Source organism: Salarias fasciatus, chromosome 14 (genome assembly GCF_902148845.1).
Source record: "Salarias fasciatus chromosome 14, fSalaFa1.1, whole genome shotgun sequence".
Lineage (NCBI taxonomy): Eukaryota > Metazoa > Chordata > Actinopteri > Blenniiformes > Blenniidae > Salarias > Salarias fasciatus.
In genome coordinates, this window is record NC_043758.1 from 5,216,645 (window position 1) to 5,239,491 (window position 22,847).

Below are 22,847 nucleotides of genomic sequence, written 5' to 3' on the forward strand. Positions count from 1 at the left end.
CCAGAGGAAGTGGAGGCCATGCCCAGGATGCTTTATTCAAACGGTTTTTCTTTTTTATACAGGAAACATCACAAATTATTTAAGACCAATGTTGTCCACTGACAGTCATCAGGAGGGTAACGTGAGCACAGTGTTCAGATCAGTAAAGCTCATTCCTTTCTTTCATGTATTGCATCGTTTGCAAGGCTTCAAAAATAGATTTTCTTCACAGCCTGTGCATTTTGTGACATAAGAACACAAACTCAAGACAGTAACAAAAAGAAAAGGAGACACTCGTACACAACGGGAAAACAAAACAAAACAAGCCTGCTGATTGGGGTTTCTCACTCACACAACCCGTGCCAAGCTGACGGGCAACTTTCATCATCTTTTCCGTGGAATAAAAGCACTTTAAATGGAAGTCACACAAACAAATTAATCACCGATGCTTATAAAAGCACGATCTTTCAAATCGCCGTCAAATCCAGCTGCTGACATCCTGAGAACTTCTCAGCGTATAAGGCAGAGGAGAGGGGATGCTTTTGCTGAAATATACTGAAACTCTTGGCCTCTGTGAAGCTGAGATGAAGTGCTGTTTTAAATAGCCGGGCCCTGATACGATACGATCGGCTCAAGCACTCGGAACAACAACAACAAAAAACAAAACAAGAGTGCTTCAGTCAACAGTGGCCTTTTGGTTACTTTAATTTAAAGCACATTCTGGGGGAAAATATATTTTACAAGTGTTAGTAAATCTGCATCTTCTCACTCATTTCCCAATAATGAAAATATAACAGATGTGCTGGTTTAACTGTTCAGGACTGCAGCCTATTGATGAATATCTTAGAATCAGGCTGGATCTTAACAACAGAGAAGAAACTGTGTGCGGCGTGCACTCAGGAAAGTAGTGTTCACTCCTAAAAAGACCATCCTACATGGAGGGCTGTGTCGACGGGGAGGAAAAGAAATACTGAAGACGGCAGATCAGAGAACACAGAATCTGAGGAGGTAAATGAGGGCTTATAGTCAGGAAAATCAAGGTCGCTATGATGGAAGTGAGAGGCTCAAGGCAAAAAGGAGGAGGATGCAAGATGTTTGCGAGCGCGGAGGCGAATCAGCGCAGGTCGCTTTCGTCGTCTTGTATGGTTTTCTTGATGCGGAGGAGCATCGTGGTGAGCCACTGGTCCAACCGAGAGATGGTGTCAAACTCCTTCACCTGAAAACCCAAAGTCAATACAGGATTAGGAAAAGGAAATACTCTGGCATAAATGATTTGGCTTTTCTAAATATATATATATCTGATATGAGAGAGATCATCTGCCTCCATTGCCTCCTCTACACCAACCATCCCCTCCGCTCCTCCACCTCCATGGATCATTTGTCCAGAAAACTCTTTCTCTTGCTTAATTGGCGCCTGTTTCCTTTCATGTAAAAGCGAAGCGTTGACTCACCGCGTCAGTGTAGGCATCCACATTCTGTTCTTCATACGCATCGAGAAGTTTCTGGGGAGAAACACAACTGTGTAAGTTTCTGTCTGTTTAAAGTTTTAAATTAAAGAAATGTGATCGATAAGCAAGTGATCAAAATATGAGGCAGTTCTCAGTCAGAAGGGTTTATAGACAGTTCTCTGTTTTTGTTTTTTGTTTTTCCAGTTTCGCTGATGACGCACAGGAGGAACAGAAGTTACTTTCTGCTCTCATGAGGCCACACCTCCATCATAGCATCCCTCTAAAAGACACCAAAGCTTACCTTGACCAATTTGCACTCTCTGGAGTCTGAAAACGCTGGGAACATCTCCTCATACTTCTGCACAGCAAGCTGAACAAACACAGACAGCACAATGAAAACGGGGCTCACGTTACAGGCGCTCCATGCAAACGCCGGCTGTATGTTATGGCTTACTTTGGCATTCAGCATGTCTACGCAGAAGTGGCACAGCGCTGCCTTGAAGAAATGATCCTTGGCACTGTATTTCAGCAGCGTGCTGTCCATTGCGTGGGTCCCCACCTGAAAGGCACGAAGGGCAGTGTGTGTGTGTGTGTGTTTTCTTTTTTTTCCCTCTCTGTTGTTGTTGTCCTCTTACAGCTGGCAGCATGTTGGTGAAAATGATCTGACCTGTTCATAGATCTCAATAGCTTTCGGGTACTGCTCCAGCTGGGCTGCGTAGGTGGCGACTTTAAGAAGGCACTTGTTTGCTGAACTAAAGAGAGAAAGGATATATCGAACAGAACAAGATATAAAATCAATGAAAACTGCTTCAAAACACAAGAATACAACACGTCAACTGAGAGAATCAAGAGAAAATAACGCCTGTTGAAAAGATTTACCTTGTGGATTCCTCTCCTTTGTAATAATCCGCTGCTTGCTCATAATGAGCAATGGCCTGGAAGAAGCATTAAAAAATAATGATCAACAGGCTCAATGACAGTTCGACGCCCCTGCTCTCAGATTATCATAATTAGATCTGCAAAGAAAACCATGACGACACTCTCTGAAGAATCAGGAGTCGACCTGGGACACTACCCAGCGCTTTCACTGTCACGGTCTGAGGTGGATGTGTGCATTAGTGTCTGGTTTCACTCTGATACTCTGACACATGAGAGATCAGAGAGGGGCTCAGATCCCCAAAAAATAAATAAATAAAGGCTGACAAAAATGATTTAAAATCATAAACACAATTAAGTGCTAAATAGTTCCAGGAACTCAGAATAAAAACCTGAAGCAGAGTATCGCCTGACCTTGTCGACGTCCACCAGCTCTGTCTCGTATATTTCAGCGATGGAGATGTGATGTTTGGCTGCGATGGTGAAACGGCCCTGAAACAAACAAAACGCAGGTCACACAAACAGATCAGAAGGAACTTTTTCAAGAAAACATCAGAACATTGAGGGATTTAAAGAGTGTGAACTCACCATATCGGTGTAGATCTCAATAGCTCTGTTTAGACAGTTTATCGCTTCTGTTGAGGGGAAAAGAAAAAAAAAACAGCACAGTTTCAAAACACGGCTGTAACTATTAAATGGACTCAAGTTGAAAAGATGCAAAAATTATGCTACAGTTCTTCCAGCATCTATAACCAACAACCTGCAAGTACGCTCATACTGTGTTTGAGGCAAGCTGCATTTTTTTGTATATTTTCACCGATATCAGAATTCCGTTTGACAATCCTGAGTCTTTAAACATGAACTTGTACTGGGACGAGAAAGCAGGCTGTAGAACAAACATTTCAACTGAGCTCGCATATTTCCAGACCCCGAGGAGAGGAGCGTCAGCTACCTTGCGGATCAGCTTTCTTGAAGGCGTTTCCAGCATCGATGAAGTTAGTCGCCGCATCGTGTTTGCTCTGCATCTGCAGGTGGAGGTGAGCGGCTTGGGAGAACGCATTTCCTGCAGCTGAGAAAACAAACAACGGATGCTGAAGGACTCAAAGTCTCACCAGATATTGAGCTGGAATTAAATGCAATCAATAAATCTTAAATAAATTAAAAAAAAAACACACATCTTACCACACCAGTTTTTGGCCATTTTAAACATGTTGGCTGCCCTCACGTAGATGTCACAAGCCTCCTCCACCTTGGAGGAACCCCTGGAAACAGATTCAGTGCACAGAAAATGGTCATGCTGGCAGGTTCTGACGATAAAATGTGTAGGTGAATTTATGAAACAATGATCATTTATGAAACAATGATAAAATGCCTGAAACTATTACAATAAACTGAAATCCATACAATTGCTAGTACAGATTTTGTTTTTACAGAAGAAAAAAAAGGAAGAAAAGAAATGGAAAAAAAGAGTGTAAAAGAAGATGTATACTCTCACAGATGCAATTTGGGTTCTTAATACATGACTGTCATGCATGAATGTAGTTCTGATGCCATTACCCAATTTCTATTCACTGAAACACATCAATAAGACTCCGGTCTAACTAAGTTTGGATAAAGCAGGAATAGACAACAGACTGATTAAACTTATTACTTTTTATGAGAGGAAGTACGACGGCAGTGAGAGACACTGGACAATAATTCTATTATTTGAAATGTAAGTTCACAGTCATTACCTTAATTTTGATATATTAGTATAAATCGGTGTCATTAAGGAGGACCAGTTTTAACAACACCATCAATACAGCATCCAGCCACAGGTGGGAAATAACTAAACACAAATAATTTGTTCGCCAAATTGATTTCTTTTTTTATTGCATTTGTTCTTTACTATTTTTTTTTTCACTAAACTTTTTCCTTTAACTCTTTTCCATTTGATGATAAATATTTCTTCTCCATTCATACTCAAAACTGTATGTCCAGCCCAGGTGACCCTGTACCAGTAAAGAGGCTTAAAGAAAATGGATGATTTAAAGTAACTGAAAATGTTTACAACTTCGAAACAACTTTGCAATACAATAAAGACATAAAAGCCTGGATGACTCGTGATTTTCTGCCTCTGAACTCAGATTAAGCAGAAGTTATGACATTTGTCTGAAAAACACCTGAGAGAGAAATGATCTAATCAAATACTGACCCTAGAAGGTGTTGCTTTAACCCCCAGTAACACTGTGAGGAACCTGGGAGTCACCTCTGACCATGACTTATCCTTCAACTCCCACATTAAACAGGTCTGCGGGACCTCCTTCTTTCACCTGCGTAATATTTCTAAAATTAGGGACATGTTGACTCAAAGCAACCCTGAGAAATTAATCCATGCATTTGTTCCCTCCAGAATAGAAAATTGTAATTCCCTGTTATCAGGGGTCCAACAACTGCCTAAAATCTCTTCAACAGGTTCAAAATGCTGCAGCAAGAGTTCTGGCAAGAACCAGCAGGACAGAACACATCAGCCCAGTATTTGCTTCTCTTCACTGGCTTCCTGTTAAATCCAGAATAGAATTCAATTCTGAGATGATTCATAGAATCAGTCTGTCTGTCCTGTCCTGATTTTTTCTCACCCCAACTGGACTAGTCGAAAGCCGCTACCTCCGAGCCTGGTTCTGCAGGAGTTTTTCCTTTCCATATTCACTTAAATCTCCTCATGGGAACTACTGGGATTCTCTGTAAAAGTGCCTTGAAATGACTGTGTTGTACTTGCCACAATATGAATAACACTGAAATAAAGCCAAATGTAAGGTTTTTATTCTTTTCTATCTCAAAATAATTTCTACAAGTTACACCTGCAGTTTCACACTGTAGTCTATTTTATAGGTTTAATTTTGTTCACATCGTCTTAAAAATGTACAGTTATGTTATTACTGAAATTATAGTAAAATTGTTTGAACACGACAAAAACTGAAACATGTATTTTCAATGCTCCAATATCACAGTTGATAGGATAATTCATACTTTTGTACTTGTCTATGTTTCAGAACCACTATTTGACATTGACTGAAACAAAACCCAGTCTCCATGCCACTATCACCTGTACTTCTACTTGAGTCAAGACTCTGCTCCAACTTTGCTACAGACTTATTTCGCAGTCATGTGGCTGCAGTGGTTTCCACACAAATGGTAGCCTAGGGGCATGCATGTGAGCTCCTGTTCATAACCTCACTAGAAGGGTACAATCAGCTTTATTCGTGCTGCACTTCTGCACTGGTCATTTATCACACTGACGCTTTGTGATGCACCTTGAACAAACTGTACCATTCAGGCAAAAAGTGAAAATGAGATTGAAATGCACCCAGTGATTATGACGAAATGTCCTCAATAGATGGCGCTACAGGAGTTACAACTTGCACCCCAGGCAGTGGAAACGTTGCATAATTTGAGCTTTGATTACAATCTGTCTGATATGATCGTGAGAGTTGAGACACTGGATTGGTTCAGCCTGTAAGGATGTTTGCCACAACTACCGATCTGTGCTCAGACGCGAGAATTAGCTACCATAATAAGACAAGATAAACACTAAATCTCACAACTTTGAGTTTAAAAATAGATCGTGTTTGACGATAAATTGGTGTTTTCGACCAGCCCTGAAGTCAATAGGCAGTCGGTCAGATCGTCACCTTCCGCATCGTTGGCCCCTAGCTTGGTCAAAAATTAGCTAAACAGTGAGTTCCCGTTAGCCAACTTGTACACTCACCCAAACAGCGCTCCGAAAAACGACTGTGACGACTTCATTTTCTTATCGGCCTCGGCCATCAAAGCCATGGCTTCCTTCTCTTTCCCGCTGTTGTCCATTATTGCTTCACTTTTCGGACAAGCTTGGAGTAAATAAGAAAGTCAACAAAGTAGCTAACAGGCGCTAGCAGCAACTGTGGACCCGTCACATCAGCAGCTCCCCCGTCACGTGACGTGGGAACCAGGAAGCGCCTCAGACACATTCAGGTGCTCCTCGGAAATATGAAACTTACTGTGGTGGATTCAAGTGCACTGGGAAATCAGGTCTACACGTAATATGAAGACAAAGCGTTCGACCTGGAGAGAAGTGGAGCATGTTTACGACCGAAAAACGCACCGAAGAAATCTTTTTTTTTTTTTTTTTAATTTAACCTTTATTTACACAGGTTATCCCATTGACACCCAGGGTCTCATTTTAAGGACAATTATATTAGTTATTTACACGAGAAAGAAAGAAAGAAAGAAAGAAAGAAAGAAAGAAAGAAAGAAAGAAAGAACTTAAAGAGCATGGAAAGTGCACTTCTTGAGCTCTTCAAACCATTTTGCAGACTATAATTTAGGCTCACTCAGACCACAAACACTGAAGAATGAAGTCAGATTTAATTAGTTTTACAGACTCAATTCATTTAGTCCAGCTCCTATAAAAAATCTTCTCTTTCTACCTTGAGGGAAATTATATTTTTTCCATAACACAACTCTCGACCCAATGTCACTCCATTCACTAATGGTGGGTGGTTCTATTTTTGACCATTTTCTCCAAATAGACTTCTTACTGGCTATTAGTTGTATAACTGGAATTCTTTATTTTTATTTATTTATTTATTTATTTATTTATTTATTTATTTATTTATTTATTTATTTATTTTTGTCTTTGTTGTTCCATGTATCTAACAGTAAATCTCCCAAATACGTTGTGGCAAATAAAATTGGAATAGTTTTAAATATTAATTATCATTAATCCTAACTTGTACAGGTTTTGTGGATGTATTTTCAGTTGATCTATTATAGGATTTGTTTTGTGAATAAATGTAGCCATTTATTCATTCATTTTCTATTCAGGTTTGTTCAAATTAGATGGATATAGCTGATTATGAATGAAAGCAGTATACACTGCAGTCTGACACAAAGCAAACAGAAAGACAGAAAACCACACATACACTCAAATTCTCAGCTTTTTGCAAATTTGAATCACGCCAAGTTTTGGGAGTGACACAGTGAACACATGAACAACTACAACAAAAATACAAACTAAAATTATCCTGTAATTACAATATTGATAATAGCAGAAATATAGGACTCACTGAACCTGTTCCCATCACATCCTAACACCATGTACAGGTGGTGATTCCCACCCATTGTCTATAACAGTTGTACCTTGAGTGATTGCAAAGAGGTGAAGCCTATTCCAGCTGATATTCATAAAAAATTTGCACAAACCCTAAATAGGACATCCACATTGAGAGCCACAATCCCACTACTTTACTACTACACTACAACTCATTTACAGTCAATCAAATCATAACCAACATGTATATTTTGGGAGGAACCTGAAGTCCAGAAGCACAAGGGCTAGGGTAACTTATTACAAGGAATAGCCAGAACATATTACTTAGCTACACACCATTGTTGTCATGTAAGATGCTGTAATGAAATATCTGTCAGGCTTGTGTTACCTCACAACCCAGAAAATTCGGCCTGCATTTACACTTAAGTAGTCACAGTGAAATTTGAGATTAATGCAAATTCTCCTTATTGCATGTGTGATGACTGTGTTTTAACTGAATCATAGGGGCCACACTAATCAAAACACTACATTAATACTTTGAAGAAATTACAATTGCCAGTGATTTTATTCCACTAATAAATGGATGGATTGATCAACCTCTAACTAATGTATCAATTTATTTGATCTCAATAAGTTCTCTAAACTCTTTAACAGCAATCAGTAGGTTGTTATCAAGCTTATTACCTAATCAATCAATCAATCAATTTATTTTTGTATAGCCCAGTATCACAACAACAGTTGCCTCAGAGGGCTTCAAGATGTTACATTGATTGGTAAAAATTAACTAATGTTAATTACGGTAATTGATTTTGAAATCCTCTAATAACCAACCACCCTTTGCTTAATCGGCTTTTATCAGGTTTAGCGTCATGCCAAGTTTCACTGTGTCTGTGCAATTACAAGCAACAGAATAATTGCAATTCATCTGTGTCGTCAAATGCTATGTCTACCTACACCATAAAACATTACAGTTCTCAAATGACTTACTTGAAATTTGCATTCAGTTCATAATCATCTCTTGTCAACATCATCGTGTAAAAATGTAAAACAATACCATGGTTTTTCATTTTGTTTATATATCATTGTTAATGTTACACATGAGAATTATGGCTTTTTAAGTGATTTATAAGAGTTGAGAATTTTCAAGATTTCTTCTTGAAATAAACATGTTGCGAGTTGGTCGTTGATCTTGTGTTAGTTAACAATGTCAATCGATTTGGAGATAAGAAAATATAACATATTTCTGTTTTCCTGTCATGATATGTTCACCTCAGAGCTTGTTATCACCAAATAACCATTTTTTCAACAAAACTATCTATCTATCTATCTATCTATTCGTATAAGTGTGTGTACATGCACATGTGGTTTTATGGACAGACAGACAGAAAGATAGATGGATATAGCAAACAGCAGGGCCATTAACAAAAGATATATGCTGGTATATTTCTTTATGATAATAAATTATAAAGGTAAAAAGGACCTCAGAATATTTCTCTGCAATCATCCTTATAGTTGAAATGTTTCGTTTGCGTTCTCTGAGAAAAACTGCGGCCTGGAAAAAAAGGAAGAGCAGACAATTACTAATAAAGATATCGATTGTGGAATCTCGGTATTGTTTCTAACTTTATTGACGCACAGCATGTTGATACTGTTGTCTGTTATCGATAAGGAAACGAACCAAACGAAAACAAGGCGGTTTTGAATCAGGCAGCGCGGAAGCCTCCTGTTTCCTGCCTCTTGTCGGGTCCTCTACAGCAGCCCGTGCGAGGCTGTCCTGGAGACCCCGCGCTGCCTGCACCTCTATCGTCTCGGGTGAGTTTGTTACAACGTCGCTATTTCTCAATAAATCCGCAAAACTGTAACAAAGGTGCAATAACCGCACACTGCGCACAAATGGCAAACTGCACAGCTAACGCAATCGAAACCACACGCTGCCGCACGACCCGGCAAACGTGCTCATTTTCTACCGAATTCCCAAGCATACCCCCCTCATCCAAGAGTATTCCAACATTAACTCATATTTTGCTTGCAAGGAGCGATAGCTAGCTACGCAGCTGCATTTACACTTCCAGGCACACAATAGCGCTTCATCTCGGCTGAATCACGATGCCAGCGTACGGTGCGGGTGTTAAATTTGTATCACTCGGTGGTTTGTTTTGAATGTCAAAGGCTCATGCTAGCTGTACGTCTCAATATTGTTGATAGCTGCTTGGCTTAGCAGGTTAGCCTGCTAGGCTAACGAAAGTCAATCCAGATGCATCAAAATAATCGAAAATAGAGTCGAAACGCGGTTTTGAAATCAATCGTTTTAATAAATTACAGTCTTAAGTGGGTCGTGTAGCCATTGAATGCATCGTATTGACAGGAAAAAGCAAAATATGCATGCAAAGCTGTATAAAAACACCAGCTAGCATGTAGCAAGCCGCTTGCAGCGTCTCCATTCATATCCTGCGCACTGGCTCTGCTCGGACCGAGTAATGGCTCCGATCCGCTGCCTTTACAGAGCGGCAAGCGGGGAGACGCTCTCCTCGTAGCGCCGGTAAGGTGCCTGTCCTTTAAGTCGCGCTGGTTTTATGTGTTTGTATGAGCTCGGGAGTGTGCGCTGTTGTTGTGACTTGTGGTTAATCAGGTGAGACTCCGAACTGGAAATCTTTACAAGCGGCGGTGCGAAAACCGCGCGTTTTCAGTTTGTTGTCAATTCTCCGATGTTTCTCGGTCTGAGTCCAGCTTGACGCTTGGATGCCTGCCGAACAGTAATCATACAAAATGGAATAAATGTGAAAATATCATGTATTTCAATTTGTGATCAGTTTTGATTTCAGTTTTAACTTTGGTGCATTTGTGTTAAGAGCTCAGTTGTGTTACACATTTTTCAGATTCAGTTGTTAAAAACAAATGGCCTTTTATAGATGATTTCTTTATTCTAACTGGATATAGTTGTACCAGAGAAGGATGATGTAATGTTTTGAGTCATTACTGGTAATTGAAAGTTGAAAAAAAGCAACAATGGGATTTGGAGATTGGTGTTTACTATTGGCTTTGTTTGGGAATTTTCTTGATTTGATCTATGAAGACATTTTGAAAAACAAACCATAATTAAGGTAAATAATAGTCCAATTTAAAGCAAGTTTTAACTTTAGCATGCCCATTCTGGTGTGATTGAGAAACCCAATTAATACAGTATTTTAATTCATCTCAGTTTGCTGTGAAACAAAGGACTGTATACATTATAACAATGAAAAAAACAGCTTTATTTTTTTCACCTTTAATGAAAAAAAAAATTACAGGCACAGCAAAACCACTGGTCAGAAGTGATTGTGAAAGCTGAAAATGTGTCCTATAGCGCATCTTAAAGATGTATTGAATTTATTGCATATTTGATATGAAATCATTAGAAATTTACTGTCTTACTATTAACTCCTTTTATTTGTTTATTTGGCCCTCAGTTGATCTGCTAAGTCAATGAGAACAAATTATTATTTACAAAAACAAGCTAGCATCATTTAAGGCCCTGTAAAAAGGAGGTGGAGGGAGCTAAAAGAGTCAATATTAAGGTGATCGACTGATCATGTGTTCAAGTATAAATTAATATTTAAAAAAAATGTAGCTGGTCAGGAAGCATTGTGTAGTTATCAATGCAAATGTTCATGATCGACACCTTGAATTCCGACTTGGAGAAAAAATACTGTCGCTTTGATGTTTTTTGAAGGTTATCGCTGCTTTGGGCGCAGCAGATTGGCATGAAAGACAGGAAGGATTTACACAGCTGTCCAAAAGCATTGTGACATTTGTCACACTCTTATTAAATCCAAGTAGAATAAAGAGCAATTCTCCGCTACTGTTGTTGAGTATTGCAACTGTGATATGATTCAGAATACATAAAGAAACAAAAAAGTAAGAAGTTGAGATGTCCTTGTGCTTTGTGTTTTATATTATCAAATAACAGTGCTCTTTCTCTTCTTGGACTCAATTTTAATCCGATGAAACTGCACTGCATTGGTTGTTCATTTTCGTGTAGTGATCACATGCATATCTGCGGGTTTCGCCCACAGCATTTAAGAAGCAAAGTAGTTGTTGTGTCTTATAATGTGTTTTCTCCAGGTATGATGTAATGTTGCAAGAACGAGGTGAAATACAACAGGACTTCTTCTGATTTGCCAATAATGCTTGCATGCAGAGAAAGATATCATTTAGTGCAGTTCAGTTAGCCTTTGTAATATGTAAGTTGAATTGGATTTCTTAGCTCTAGCTTTAATTTAAATACGGTGTTAAAAAGTCTCACATTTGTGTCCATAAATTGTGCCTATAATATAAATGTAATTCCACACCAAGTCTAGCTGATCATATGCATTTCCACGAGAATGTTTTTTTGTTGTTGTTTTTTTTATAATTGAGTGGTTAAATTGATGATTAGACAAGTCATTGTCAGACTTACAAAAGAAATTTCTTGTCATCTCTAACAGTTGTCATGGATGATGAAGACGGCAGGTGCCTTCTAGATGTAATTTGGTAAGTCGCTGCGAAATCTGTTCAATGTCATCAAAAAAAGAATCCAGGCATCGGCGTCGTCATGCAGGTTTGTGAATCTGTGTTTTTCTCCTACAGTGACCCAGAAGCTCTCAATGACTTTCTTCATGGATCTGAGACCCATGTGAGTATAAGTGGGGGTAAAAAAGGAGTGAATTTGTAATTGATGTGATTGGGAGTTAATGTGTTTTAGTAAGTGCTCACATCAGTTACGTGACTTTGTATTTAAGTCACGCTCAGATTACATGTTGCCGCACCCTGAAACCCGCATCCTCACTGCTTTCATTTATCCTTTTAACTGCTTTCTCTACTTATTGATTGCCTTTGCTTTTTGATTGCACTCATTGTGGATTCAGCCTGTCCTCCCTTTTTATTAGACTAATTCACAGAATGACAAATGCTAATACTAACGCTTCCCAACTCTGTGGTTCCTATCATTTTGCCCCTCTGTCGCTTATCTTTTTAACTGGTTCTTTACAATCCGGGTTGTCTGGACTGTGTTGTGCCCCTCCCCTGCCCTCCTCTGCCCTCCTCTGTTTGATGGTTTGTATGTTTTTCTGTCCTGGTGACTTTTGCCTGCTTGTTTGGGTGCTTTTGGTTTCTGTCTGTCCTATCCTGGGTGGGCGTGTCTGTAGTTGGACACTGACGACCTTTTGGATGGTTCGAGTGACCCCTCCAGCTCGTTCTTCTCTACCACTGGGGTGAGTAAAATCCCCCAATCCTCCTCCTCCTGTTTTCTATCCATCTATGTAGCATGCATCTCCAAGTGCCCTCCCTTTCTACTAACCTATCTACACTTTACAAGCTTTCATTTGCTGCGATTTCACACAAGATGTCCGTGTGGGGTTTCCTGTCTGCATTTCACTTTCAACGCTCAATAGGAGGATCAGAAACTTAACATCGCACGGTTGTGTTTTCTTCTGATTTCTATTCATCCATTTTGTTGAAGGGCCATGTTCCAGAGGTCCAGCCGGCGGTCCAGTTGTCGGCCAACGAGTCGACGGGCCTCCCCAGAGTCAGTGTTGACCTGGACTTCCTGGAAGATGATGACATCCTGGGAGGATCCCCGGGTGGAGAAGGTGGGAGCAATGGCATTGGGACGAACCACGAGCCGTGCGACATCCTGCAGCAGAGCCTGGCTGAAGCCAACATCACAGAGCAAAGCCTACAGGAGGCCGAGGCTGAGCTGGACCTGGGCTCCTTTGGAATTCCAGGCCTCACACAAGTGGTTCAGACGCTGCCCGATGCCAGCCTCTCTGGGGCGGGAGGCACTGCGGTTGGTGTAGGCATCGGTGTCGGGGGGACAGCAGCGATTTTCCCTGGATCAGCCCCGAACGCCACGGTGACCCCCCCAAACGCGACAGCTGACATGCTGGGATCGGTGCTCGCTCAGCAGGGCCTTCAGATCCAACCCCAAGTCATGAACAAGGCCATTAGCGTTCAGCCTTTTATGCAGCCCGTGGGCCTGGGAAATGTGACACTTCAATCCATTTCGAGTATCCAAGCTCTTTCAAACGGAGGTCAGTCTGGACATTTGGGGATCGGACAGATTCAGGTTGTGGGTCAGCCTACAGTCATGACTATCAATCAGTCTGGGCAACCAATCCTGGCTAAGGCCATGGGTGGCTACCAGCTGCACCAATCTGGAGCAGAGGTTTCAGGAGCTGGTTCTCAGGCAGGGCTTGGAGCCTCGGGAGGTGGACTTTTGATCCAAAGCAACAAGGCCACTTTGGGATCTCCAGCTTTAAATGGACCTGCCGTTTGTGTCAGTAGCACGAACAGCAGCAGTGGTGGTACAATGACTGCTCCCGCTGGGCTTGTGGGCTTTAGCAGCACCCCTCTAAGTTCAGGAATTGGACCCCAGACGCAAACCCAAGGCCAAATCATGCAAAACGTGATCATCCAGAGGACACCGACACCCATTCAGCCTAAACCCCCACAGGGGGGAGCCATCCAACCGAAGCTCTTTAAACAGCAACCACAGCCGCAGCAGCAGTCCCAGCCACAGCCAGCGCCCCAAGCCCTGCAAAATGATGCCCATAAGGCTCTTGGGCTGCAGCAGCTCCCAGTTTCTGCTGCTCAGAATGTCGCCTTCCTGACAGGAAAGCCAGGCTCAAATGTTGTCCTGAGTACACAAGCCACAACACAAGGCCCTCAGTTTCAACAAACCTTGTTCAAGCAACAAGCAGCACAAGCGTCTGGAAAGCCTCTGAGTGTACATTTATTAAACCAACCGAGCAGCATCGTTATTCCCTCTCAGACTGTTCTACAAGGTCAAAACCACCAGTTTCTCTTGCCGCAGCTACAGGCGGGTGGACAGATCCTCACGCAGCACCCTGGGGGCCACATCATCACTAGTCAGGGGCCTGGTACACAACTCATTGCAAACCAGATTTTAACTGCAAACCAGAACATCAATTTGGGTCAGGTGTTGACTTCACAGGGCCATCCTGGTGCTGCCCACATCCTCTCCGGACCCATTCAGCTACAACATGGCCAGATGGGCACGCCCACACTCTTTCAGATGCCCGTTTCGTTGGCTCAGAGTCAAAATCAGACACAGACCCACACTGTCTCAGGTCATGCCCAGACAGTCATACAGGGCATGCCCATCCAGAACTCCCTGACCATGCTGAGTCAAGTGGAGGGCCTGAGTCCTGCCGTCAGCCTTCAGCCCGCCCTGCAGCAGCAGCCCGGTGGAGTCCCCAGCAGCACGGGAGCCGTAACCATGGCTCAAGGCCAGCCCGGAGAGTGCGTTACCGTGCTGGGAAGCTCCACGGACCAGGCTGCTCATCCTCCTCAGCAGCTTGTACAGCAGTCATCGATCCTCGCCATGCAACCGGCTCCCTCTGTGTCCACAGCGACCACAGTTCCCTCCTCTTCTCCGTCCATGTCTGTTCCCACCTCCTCTTCCGTCACAGCGGTGGGGCTGGTCCCCCCTCAGGCTCAGCACAGTCCGGGAAGGTTACTGTTCACCAACCAAGGGTCCAGCATGATCCTGAGCCAGGAGTCTCTGCAGATGTTCCTGCAACAGGTCAGTTTACTTCTCCTTCCAAACTGTTTGCTACATCTGTGTACTGTTAACATTTGCTTTTAAGAAAAAAAAAAAAAACATAACATGCATGGAGTGATATGTTGGTTTTGACCTCTTTGGTTTACAATTTTACTCCCCCTTCCTCCCAACCCCCTTCCTCTCCTCCCTCCTCCCCATTCTGAAATGGTAAATGTACTTGTGTCAGGAGCAGCACCATCAAACAGAGAATGAGTCAACCCCCTCTGTGGGCGTTCCGGCGTCTGTAATCGTCAGCAGCAACAGCGTCACTACTCCAGCCCCCGCTGTCCATGACAGCCAATTAACAGACTCATGGGTGGGTCAGAGCCACAGCCCTTCCCCTGGCCCCTCCCCCATGACAACAGTGGGGAAGCAGGTAGAAATGCCCCTTTATGTTGAGCCCCTCCCACTTGTTACTGCTGCCGCCACCACAATGTCAGGTTATCCTACCTTTTCCCTTCACTGCTCTGCATCTCTCTGCTGCAGTTGTCTGTGTTTCTCACCACTCCGACACTGCAAAGTCAACCCTTTGCTTGCAGCTTGTGTGTTTTTCTTGCATTGCTTCATCTGTGTGAAGGCATGATCACTCCAGTTGTCCACACTTCCTCTGTGTGTCAATCAGTCATTTCAGTACTTTGGTTGAATGCACCCCTTTTATGCACTATATGGCTGGAAGCCAAGCATCTCCAAGGTATTCTGTTTGTTTTTCATAATTACCATGCATTTTCTGATAGTGGAAAAATAATCATAATAAAACAACAATCCATACTCATTAACTGAAGGGCTGCCAAGGTGCCTGTTCACTTCCTCACTAACACGACTCAGTCAAATTAAGTCAACTCACTTCCATCTGCTGGGTAACTCACTAATTGTTGATGAATCATCTCAAACATCTTTATCTTCCACTTTCCATTCAGGGACATTTACAGCGCCACCACCCCTTGTAATCAATAATCCCCAGTCTGACCAGTGAAATGATCCCACCCTGAAAAAAAACCCTTCGAATCACACGCTCCCCTGACCCTCGCTCCCGAAGTCCTCAGATCACCTGCTAATTTACCATCACAGACCAACAGACCTTGACTTCTTGCTTTCATCAATAGTTTTCCTTTTTGTCTCGCCAAATGATCATTGCTCCCTCTTTATGTGTAATCCTCCTCCAGTGCTCGAGAAATCAGCCTTCTCCTACCTTTAATTCAGCGTCTCCTAGATTTTTGAAGTCTTAACACTTTGCTTTTGTTTGTTGTTCAGCTCGTGTTCGAGTGGACTGGGGCTGGGTGATATTTTTATGCTGTCTTTTATTTTTTCCAATTGAATATGATCATACATATTTTCACCAATGTGCAAAGTAGAAATTTGAACCAAAGTGTTGGAATTGTACCGAGTTGTAATGTGATCATTCAAATATGTAGTATAGCAGTATAGATATTGATCGAATTAATGTGTACTGATAAAGATCGTGCTAAAGCCGTATCCTCCAGCCCCGTTCTGTGTGAAACCTATGATTGTGTACTAGAATCATATTGATTATGCACTGTGCATGCTGAAATTTTAATGTATTTTTGCTTCCTGTCCCAATTTCTTGCTTTTATTTGATTTAATTTCTTGTTTTTATTTATTTATTTTTTTAACCTTGACAAGCATATCAATATGTTGTGATTGGCTTCCTTCAGGTTCCCTCCAGTGGACAGCAACAGCCCCTGAAGATCCAGAACATGTCCCCCTCGCCAGCCTTGACGTCGCACGCCGCCGCGCCCCCGGTGGCGGAAAGCCCCCAGCCCTCGCAGTCCCCTCTCACCCTGAGCCAGCAGATCCAGTCACCGCACCATCAGCAGCAGTCGCGTCCCCCGTCCCAGCCTCAGCCGCAGCCCCAAACCCCCTCTCGCTCGTGCACGCCTTCATCTCACCCCCCACTCTTTATTGTCCATAACCAAATCGCGGAGTCCCCTCAACCCGCCGCCCAAGGCCAGCCCCAGCAAACGCCGCCCCAGCAGGCGCACATTCAAGTTCAGCTGCAGCCCCAGCCGCGGCCGGCTTCTCAGCCCGCCCCTTATCAACAGGATATGCCTCCCATGTCGCAGTCGCCCAAGCCTCCTCCCGCACCGCCGGCGCAGCACCAGTTCACTGCGCCTCCTGTCAGCGTTTGCGCCACCGCCGTCGTGAAGACCCAGCTTCCCATCCAGGGCCTGACGTCGGATCAGCAGCACCACCTGCAGATAATAGCAGCACAAATTCAGACTCTGTCGTCCATCGCTCAGCCGTCGCCTCAGCAGAAACAGCTGCTGGAGAAGCTGCACCAGGTACATGCTCACCCCACTCCGCTGTCATTGCTCGAACACTTCAAGCTGTTGAGGAAATCTCAGTCTGCCTTTTTTTTGTTCCTTGAGTTCTAATAAGTCTGTGGTCCATGATGCATTTCAGTTTTCTACATAATCAGTATGAAATTTCCCTGTTGTGTTCTCAGGTCCAGCATAGCATCATGATCCAAGCCAAGCAGCCCCCCCAGCCTCAGCCTCAGCCTCAGCCTCAGCCTCAGCCTCAGCCTCAAGCCACCAGTCAGTTCAGTTCCCAGCAAGGTGTGCCTGTTGATAAAGTGGTGATCGCATCATCCGCCAGCGCTGCTGCTCCCGCTCCGCTCCCCTCAATGCTGCAGCCGACGTCAGTGCTCGTTAAAACTCCTGCTACAGGTGCGACACCAAACACGCATTTTTCAGCATGTTTGTGTACAGTGTGTTTCACTCTCATAATACCACTCTTATTTACTCTTTTTTTTTTTTTTTTTTCAGCATCAAGTGACTTACAGGTATTCTCAGGAGGCCAAGGGCCAGCTGGAGCAATGGTGAATCAGACTGTCACTCCTGCCAGCCTTACTCAGCCTGTACAGGTCAGTAACCTTACAAACCCATTCCTTAATGGCAGAAGTGGGCACTTGATTCACCCCAGGGCCCTTGTTGGTGGCCAAGCTCACCGGTTCAAATCCCACTACTGAGTCCCTGAGCACAGTGGCCCCACAGTTGAACCCCTTAACCCACAACTCCTCACTGTCTGAAGATGTTGTTTTTTTCAGTTTCCACATTAAAACTTCTCTGATTTTTTTCCTGCCAGGTTCAGCCAAAGCCAGGAGTGATCAGCTCAGTGGGGGGGATGACTCTGGGGAAAGGTGGGATGCAGATACAGGTGTTGGGAGGTAACCTGACTCAAATGCCTGCTCCACAGCCCCCAGCTCCCGTGCAAACTCAGGTAAACGAGAAGAGCCCAGTACTCAAAATGTTTGAATACTTAGGGCTGCAGTATAGAGGTTCTAATCCATTTCTCTGCTCACGTCACAGACGACAACAATGAAAATGCCTTTCAGTGCAGAGCCCAGTAAAGAAGCCAGGTATGAGCCGCCGCTGTTTGCGGGCGCATTTGTCTGTTTAGTAAGGACTTGTTTTTGAATAACACGCGTTTCCTCCGTCCTCACTGCAGGATGCTTGAACAGCTAAGAAAACATCAGGGTTCAGCGCTTCATCCAAACTACAGTGCTCCTTTCCACTCTTTCGAGGACACACTGCACAGACTGCTGCCTTACCATCTCTACCAGGGAACTGCCAACTCTTCTCAAGACTATCAAAGAGGTAACCGGCGCCGCTTCACCTGCAGCTGCTGCTTCAGGCGCGCTGTTTACAATCCGTGAACATTTTCTTTCCTCTGTGCTCAGTGGATGATGAGTTTGAGAGGGTCTCATGCCAGCTGTTGAAAAGGACCCAGGCCATGCTGGATAAATATCGTTACTTGCTCTTTGCGGAGTCAAAAGTAAGTATATAAAGCAGGACGCTCACTGGAACTGTTCTCATTGTCTGCTCTTTCCTGAGCTGATTTCGAACTGATGGGTTTTGGCGTTTGTACCTGAGCAGAGACTGGGCCCCTCGGCAGAGATGGTGATGATCGACCGGATGTTCATTCAGGAGGAGAAGATCGCTTTAAATCAGGACAAGGTTCTGGCCAAGGAGAGACCAGGTATTCTTCCATCTGGGCTTACTGTAGAATAAATGAAGTGTAGAGGAGTTATTCTGTGTTCTATCCTTTCTTTTTTGGCCACAACCTTTAGTTTGGTCTTGGAAATGTTAATAAGTGGTTAAAAAAAAAGTGTCTGTAGAAGCAGCAGGTGTGCAGCGTAAAGCTTGGATTGTGTCTGTCTCGTATCGTAATGCTGATGCCAGTGTGTTTCTGTCCACGCAGAGGAGTTTGTGGCAAACGTGCGAATGTTGGAGAGCGTCCTCTCTCAAAAGAAATCATCACCTGCTGAACCCACGCCAGCGAGTACCGGCGTCTCTTCTGCTGCTGCTGCTCCTGCACCCGCTGCCCCCGCCCCGGCCCCCCTCCCCAACGTTACCCCGAATCCTGCCCCCGCCCCGACTCCAGCTCCAGCTCCAGCTCCCGCCTCCCTGCCCCCTGCTGCTTCAGCTCCCCCTGCCGCCCCGTCCGTTTCCCCTTTCCCCCCAACCAAGCTGGTCATCAAGCAGGGAGGGGGCGGAGCTTCTGTGTCCTGGTCCAGCAGCTGCCCCCCGCCTCCAGCTGCAGCAGCCAAGCCGGCGACCGAACCCACCGGCCAGAGCTCCTCTTTCAGCCGTCCTCCATCAGCATCCTCCTCGTTCTCCTCCTCGGGCTCTAAAGCGGCGGCCGACGACGACGACGCCCTGCCGCAGCGAACCAGCAAGCCCCCCATTAAGACCTACGAGGCCCGCAGGAGAATCGGCTTGAAGTTGAAGATCAAGCAGGATCAGACTGGGTTCAGTAAGGTGGTCCACAACACTGCCTTAGATCCGGTGCACACACCTCAACCTCAGCCGAGCAGCCAGTCGGCGGCGCAGCAGCAGACTCAGCCGGAAGCCGCTGGACCACATGCAAAGCCCCGCCCTTTGTCGACCCCCCCTCCCTCGGTCATCAGAACTCAGTCCCCCGTATGCACTGCTTCATCCGGGTTATCGGTCACGATATCAACCTCTCAGTCTAACGCACCGTCGAGAGGCAGCAATCCCTCCAGCGCAGCGCCATCCTCCTCCTCCTCCTCCTCCTCCTCCACGCAGATGAACGGGACGCTGGATCACCACGACACGGCCGGGTTGAAACACAACCCCTCCTCCACTGCCACCCCCTCACAGACAACCTGCCGCCTGCCCCTCCGAAAGACCTACCGGGAAAACATCAGCCCCCGGGTCCGGCCCGGCGTCCCGGGCGGCGGCGACGAGAGTCTGTCCTACCCCAGAACCACGCCGTCGCCCCCCAGGCACGAGGCCTCCACCCCTCCCTCAGAGCGAACAGTGATAGCCAGCGTGAAGGTGGAGAAAAGAGACAGGGAGGCCCTGCACGCTCGCACGGAGGCGAGCCACGACGGGGGCCGCCTGGGCGGCGCCGTGCAGGGGCTGAGCGAAATGGACGAGGTCTTTAACCGCGGGATTAAAACCGCTCAACACCACCACCTCCCGCAGTTCCTCGACAGGGAGGGCGCCAAGGAGAGGGCGGAGGAGCACACAGACCAAGAGACAGATGTAAGTACTTTTAAAAGATTGAGCGGAAAAAATAGACACAGGGTGGGGGGGACGTTTAGGATGGACCAGCATGCACCTGGGCCTCCGTCCCCGGAGTCCTCCTTCGCTCGAGACTCTTTGCTTCCTGCCAAACGTTGCAAGTCGGACTCTCCTGACATGGACAATGCCAGCTTCTCCAGCGGCAGCCCTCCGGACGACTCTCTGAACGAGCACCTGCAGTGCGCCATCGACAGCATCCTGAACCTGCAGCAGGAGCCCTCGGCCCGCGGGCACCACATCAAAGGGGGCGGCAGGTCCCACCAACACCAAAGTCAGCGGGCGGGGGGCTCGGCGTCCTCGTCCCACAGGTCTGCGGCCCCGCCCCCTTCCTCGGCCTCTGCGTCGTCCTCGTTGGCCCAGCACCCTCAGGTCGGCGGCCGCGGCCACAACGGCAGCCTGGTGCCCCAGACTCAGAGCAGATAACAGCCCCTCGGCCGCTGGCCGGACACACGGGGGAGGGCGGGACTGAGAGGACAGTGCGGGGGGCAGGGGAAGGGGAAGGGGGCGCTGTGAACACAATATCACTGTACTACTCTGCCAAGCTGTGTTGGCTCTGTTTGTCCATTTGAATTGTCCAGACATTTCCTTACCATTCGCATTAAATGAGTGTGGTCAAAGGTAAAATGGTGACATTGCAGACTTGAAGGTGCCTGACAGGCTATGAGTGTGTGTGCGTGTGTGTGTGTGTTTGTGAGTGTGTTGTGTGTAGCAGACAAGAGAAACAACACAAAAAAAAGGCTGTTCTCTTGAATCCATGCTCATCTTGACCCCCTCCCCTCCCCTCCCCTCCCAGTATTTATACATTCCTTTCATGTTGCCTGGGCTCCACTCTCCATTCTCAGCGGTTTCTCTCCAGGTTGTCCGAGCGAACATCAGGCAGCTTGTCTCTACTGTCTCTTCACTTGACTGTCCTCATCAGAAAAGGATGAAACTGTTGCAGTCCCGTGCCTCTCGCCACAGACGTAACGCTGCCCGACAGATGCAAACAAACAGGCTGAAACGATGCAGTCCGTCTTAGTAATCAATAATCCGTGACTTTATATAGCATTTAAACACACGAGCTCAGTTACACTAGTCTCACAGCAGCTGCTCGTCTTTAATTTGAGCGGTCGGTCACCCTCCACCATGCTTTTATGTAGACGCTGCGTGCGCTTTTCAGCGAAACACGTTTGAAGGGTTTTCTTCTCGTCTGTGCTTGGATACTGAAGTACTGATCTGGCAGGATGTAAATGAAAGTAGGTTTGTTTTTTGTTTTTTTTTCCTGCTTTCGCCGTCAGATGCTTTCTCCAGCATCGTGTGTTTAGACCACGCCTTGACGCGCTCCACACACCTGCCCTGCCTGTTGCTTTTCATGCCAGGTTCAGTCTTTATGCATCTCAGTCCGCAGCGGTCAGGCAAGTTTTAACACATCTTCTGTGTGCGCGCGCGCGCGTGTGTGTGTGTGTGTGTGTGTGTGTGTGAGTGAGAGAGTCTCATCTCTTTGCCTCTGTGTCCCTGCCTCCCATGTATGTTTTTATTTTTTTATTTTTTTTTTTAAAGCCTGGTGGACAATTCAAACACAAACACAGCACAAGCATTGAAATGGGGAAAAAAAGGAACAATAATAATGTACAAAAAAGACCGTAAGAGAATTTGAAGTATAGTATTACAGATTAATTTTGTATTGTATTTATTGTGTATAATGACACTTTTTAAAAAGAAATGTACATTTAGTAAAACTGTAAATTAAACCTTGCTTCTTTTATGAAACGCTGCTGCTGCTGCTGCTGCTTTTTTGTTTTTCTTTCTCAGGGTTTTGTCCTGCAGCGTGAAGCGCGATGCTTCCTCTTGAGGGTGCATTCCTGTGAATGACTAACGATGACGGAGGAGCTGTGTGGTCGTCAGCGGGACGTGGTGGGGTTGAGGGGCGGTAACGGGGCGTGTGTGTGTGTGTGTGTGTGTGTGTGTGTGTGTGTGTGTGTGTTGTCCACCACACAGCCAGCAGGTGGTGCACGGACGTGGATTCAGGGAGCTGGTCCACATGCCTCCAGGCTTGGAAGGTTCACAGAGTTTGGGAGGAGCAAGAGACTTTGACTGATGAAGGAAAAAATCTGTCACATCAGTACAGTGCGGCACGCTGCTGTATTTGGAGCAGGAAAAAAAAAAAACCTGCCGCTGGTTTCTGGGGGTAGATCGTATCACCTGAAATATGCAGGAGTAGTCTGTGAAGTTATGTCTTTTTTTTTTTTTTTTTTTTTTTTTTTACAGTGGAAAACAAAAACTCCACCCAACTTATTTATTCACAGCCCTCCTCCTCTCCTCCTCCTCCTCCTCCTGTCCACGCC

At 45.2% G+C, this 22,847-nt stretch overlaps 2 protein-coding genes across 7 annotated transcripts; one reads left to right on the forward strand and one right to left on the reverse strand.

Annotated features, from left to right (window-relative positions):
* Nucleotides 1–5: 5 nt before the first annotated feature.
* Nucleotides 6–6,264, reverse strand: napab (N-ethylmaleimide-sensitive factor attachment protein, alpha b). The gene is made up of 11 exons (XM_030108027.1): nucleotides 6,052–6,264; nucleotides 3,486–3,565; nucleotides 3,256–3,372; nucleotides 2,892–2,938; nucleotides 2,718–2,795; nucleotides 2,307–2,362; nucleotides 2,095–2,179; nucleotides 1,882–1,986; nucleotides 1,729–1,797; nucleotides 1,431–1,481; nucleotides 6–1,195 (listed from the first exon to the last, which is right to left on the reverse strand). The coding sequence occupies exons 1-11, from the start codon at nucleotides 6,147–6,149 to the stop codon at nucleotides 1,094–1,096; spliced, it is 888 nt and encodes a 295-aa protein (XP_029963887.1). The 5' UTR covers nucleotides 6,150–6,264; the 3' UTR covers nucleotides 6–1,093.
* Nucleotides 6,265–9,127: 2,863 nt separating this feature from the next.
* On the forward strand, nucleotides 9,128–22,272 carry bicra (BRD4 interacting chromatin remodeling complex associated protein). Of its 6 annotated transcripts, none has more exons than XM_030108163.1 (15): nucleotides 9,128–9,186; nucleotides 11,838–11,883; nucleotides 11,980–12,025; nucleotides 12,537–12,602; nucleotides 12,851–14,935; nucleotides 15,141–15,329; nucleotides 16,627–17,253; nucleotides 17,418–17,640; nucleotides 17,740–17,837; nucleotides 18,059–18,193; nucleotides 18,283–18,332; nucleotides 18,422–18,570; nucleotides 18,654–18,748; nucleotides 18,847–18,952; nucleotides 19,175–22,272. In XM_030108163.1, exons 2-15 carry the CDS (start codon nucleotides 11,843–11,845, stop codon nucleotides 20,944–20,946), a joined length of 5,682 nt encoding a protein of 1,893 aa, XP_029964023.1. In that variant the 5' UTR covers nucleotides 9,128–9,186; nucleotides 11,838–11,842; the 3' UTR covers nucleotides 20,947–22,272. The 6 variants fall into 6 exon arrangements, with proteins under 6 accessions (XP_029964023.1, XP_029964026.1, XP_029964027.1 ...); XM_030108166.1 differs by having other exon boundaries at nucleotides 18,850–18,952; XM_030108167.1 differs by having other exon boundaries at nucleotides 15,147–15,329.
* Nucleotides 22,273–22,847: the final 575 nt, after the last annotated feature.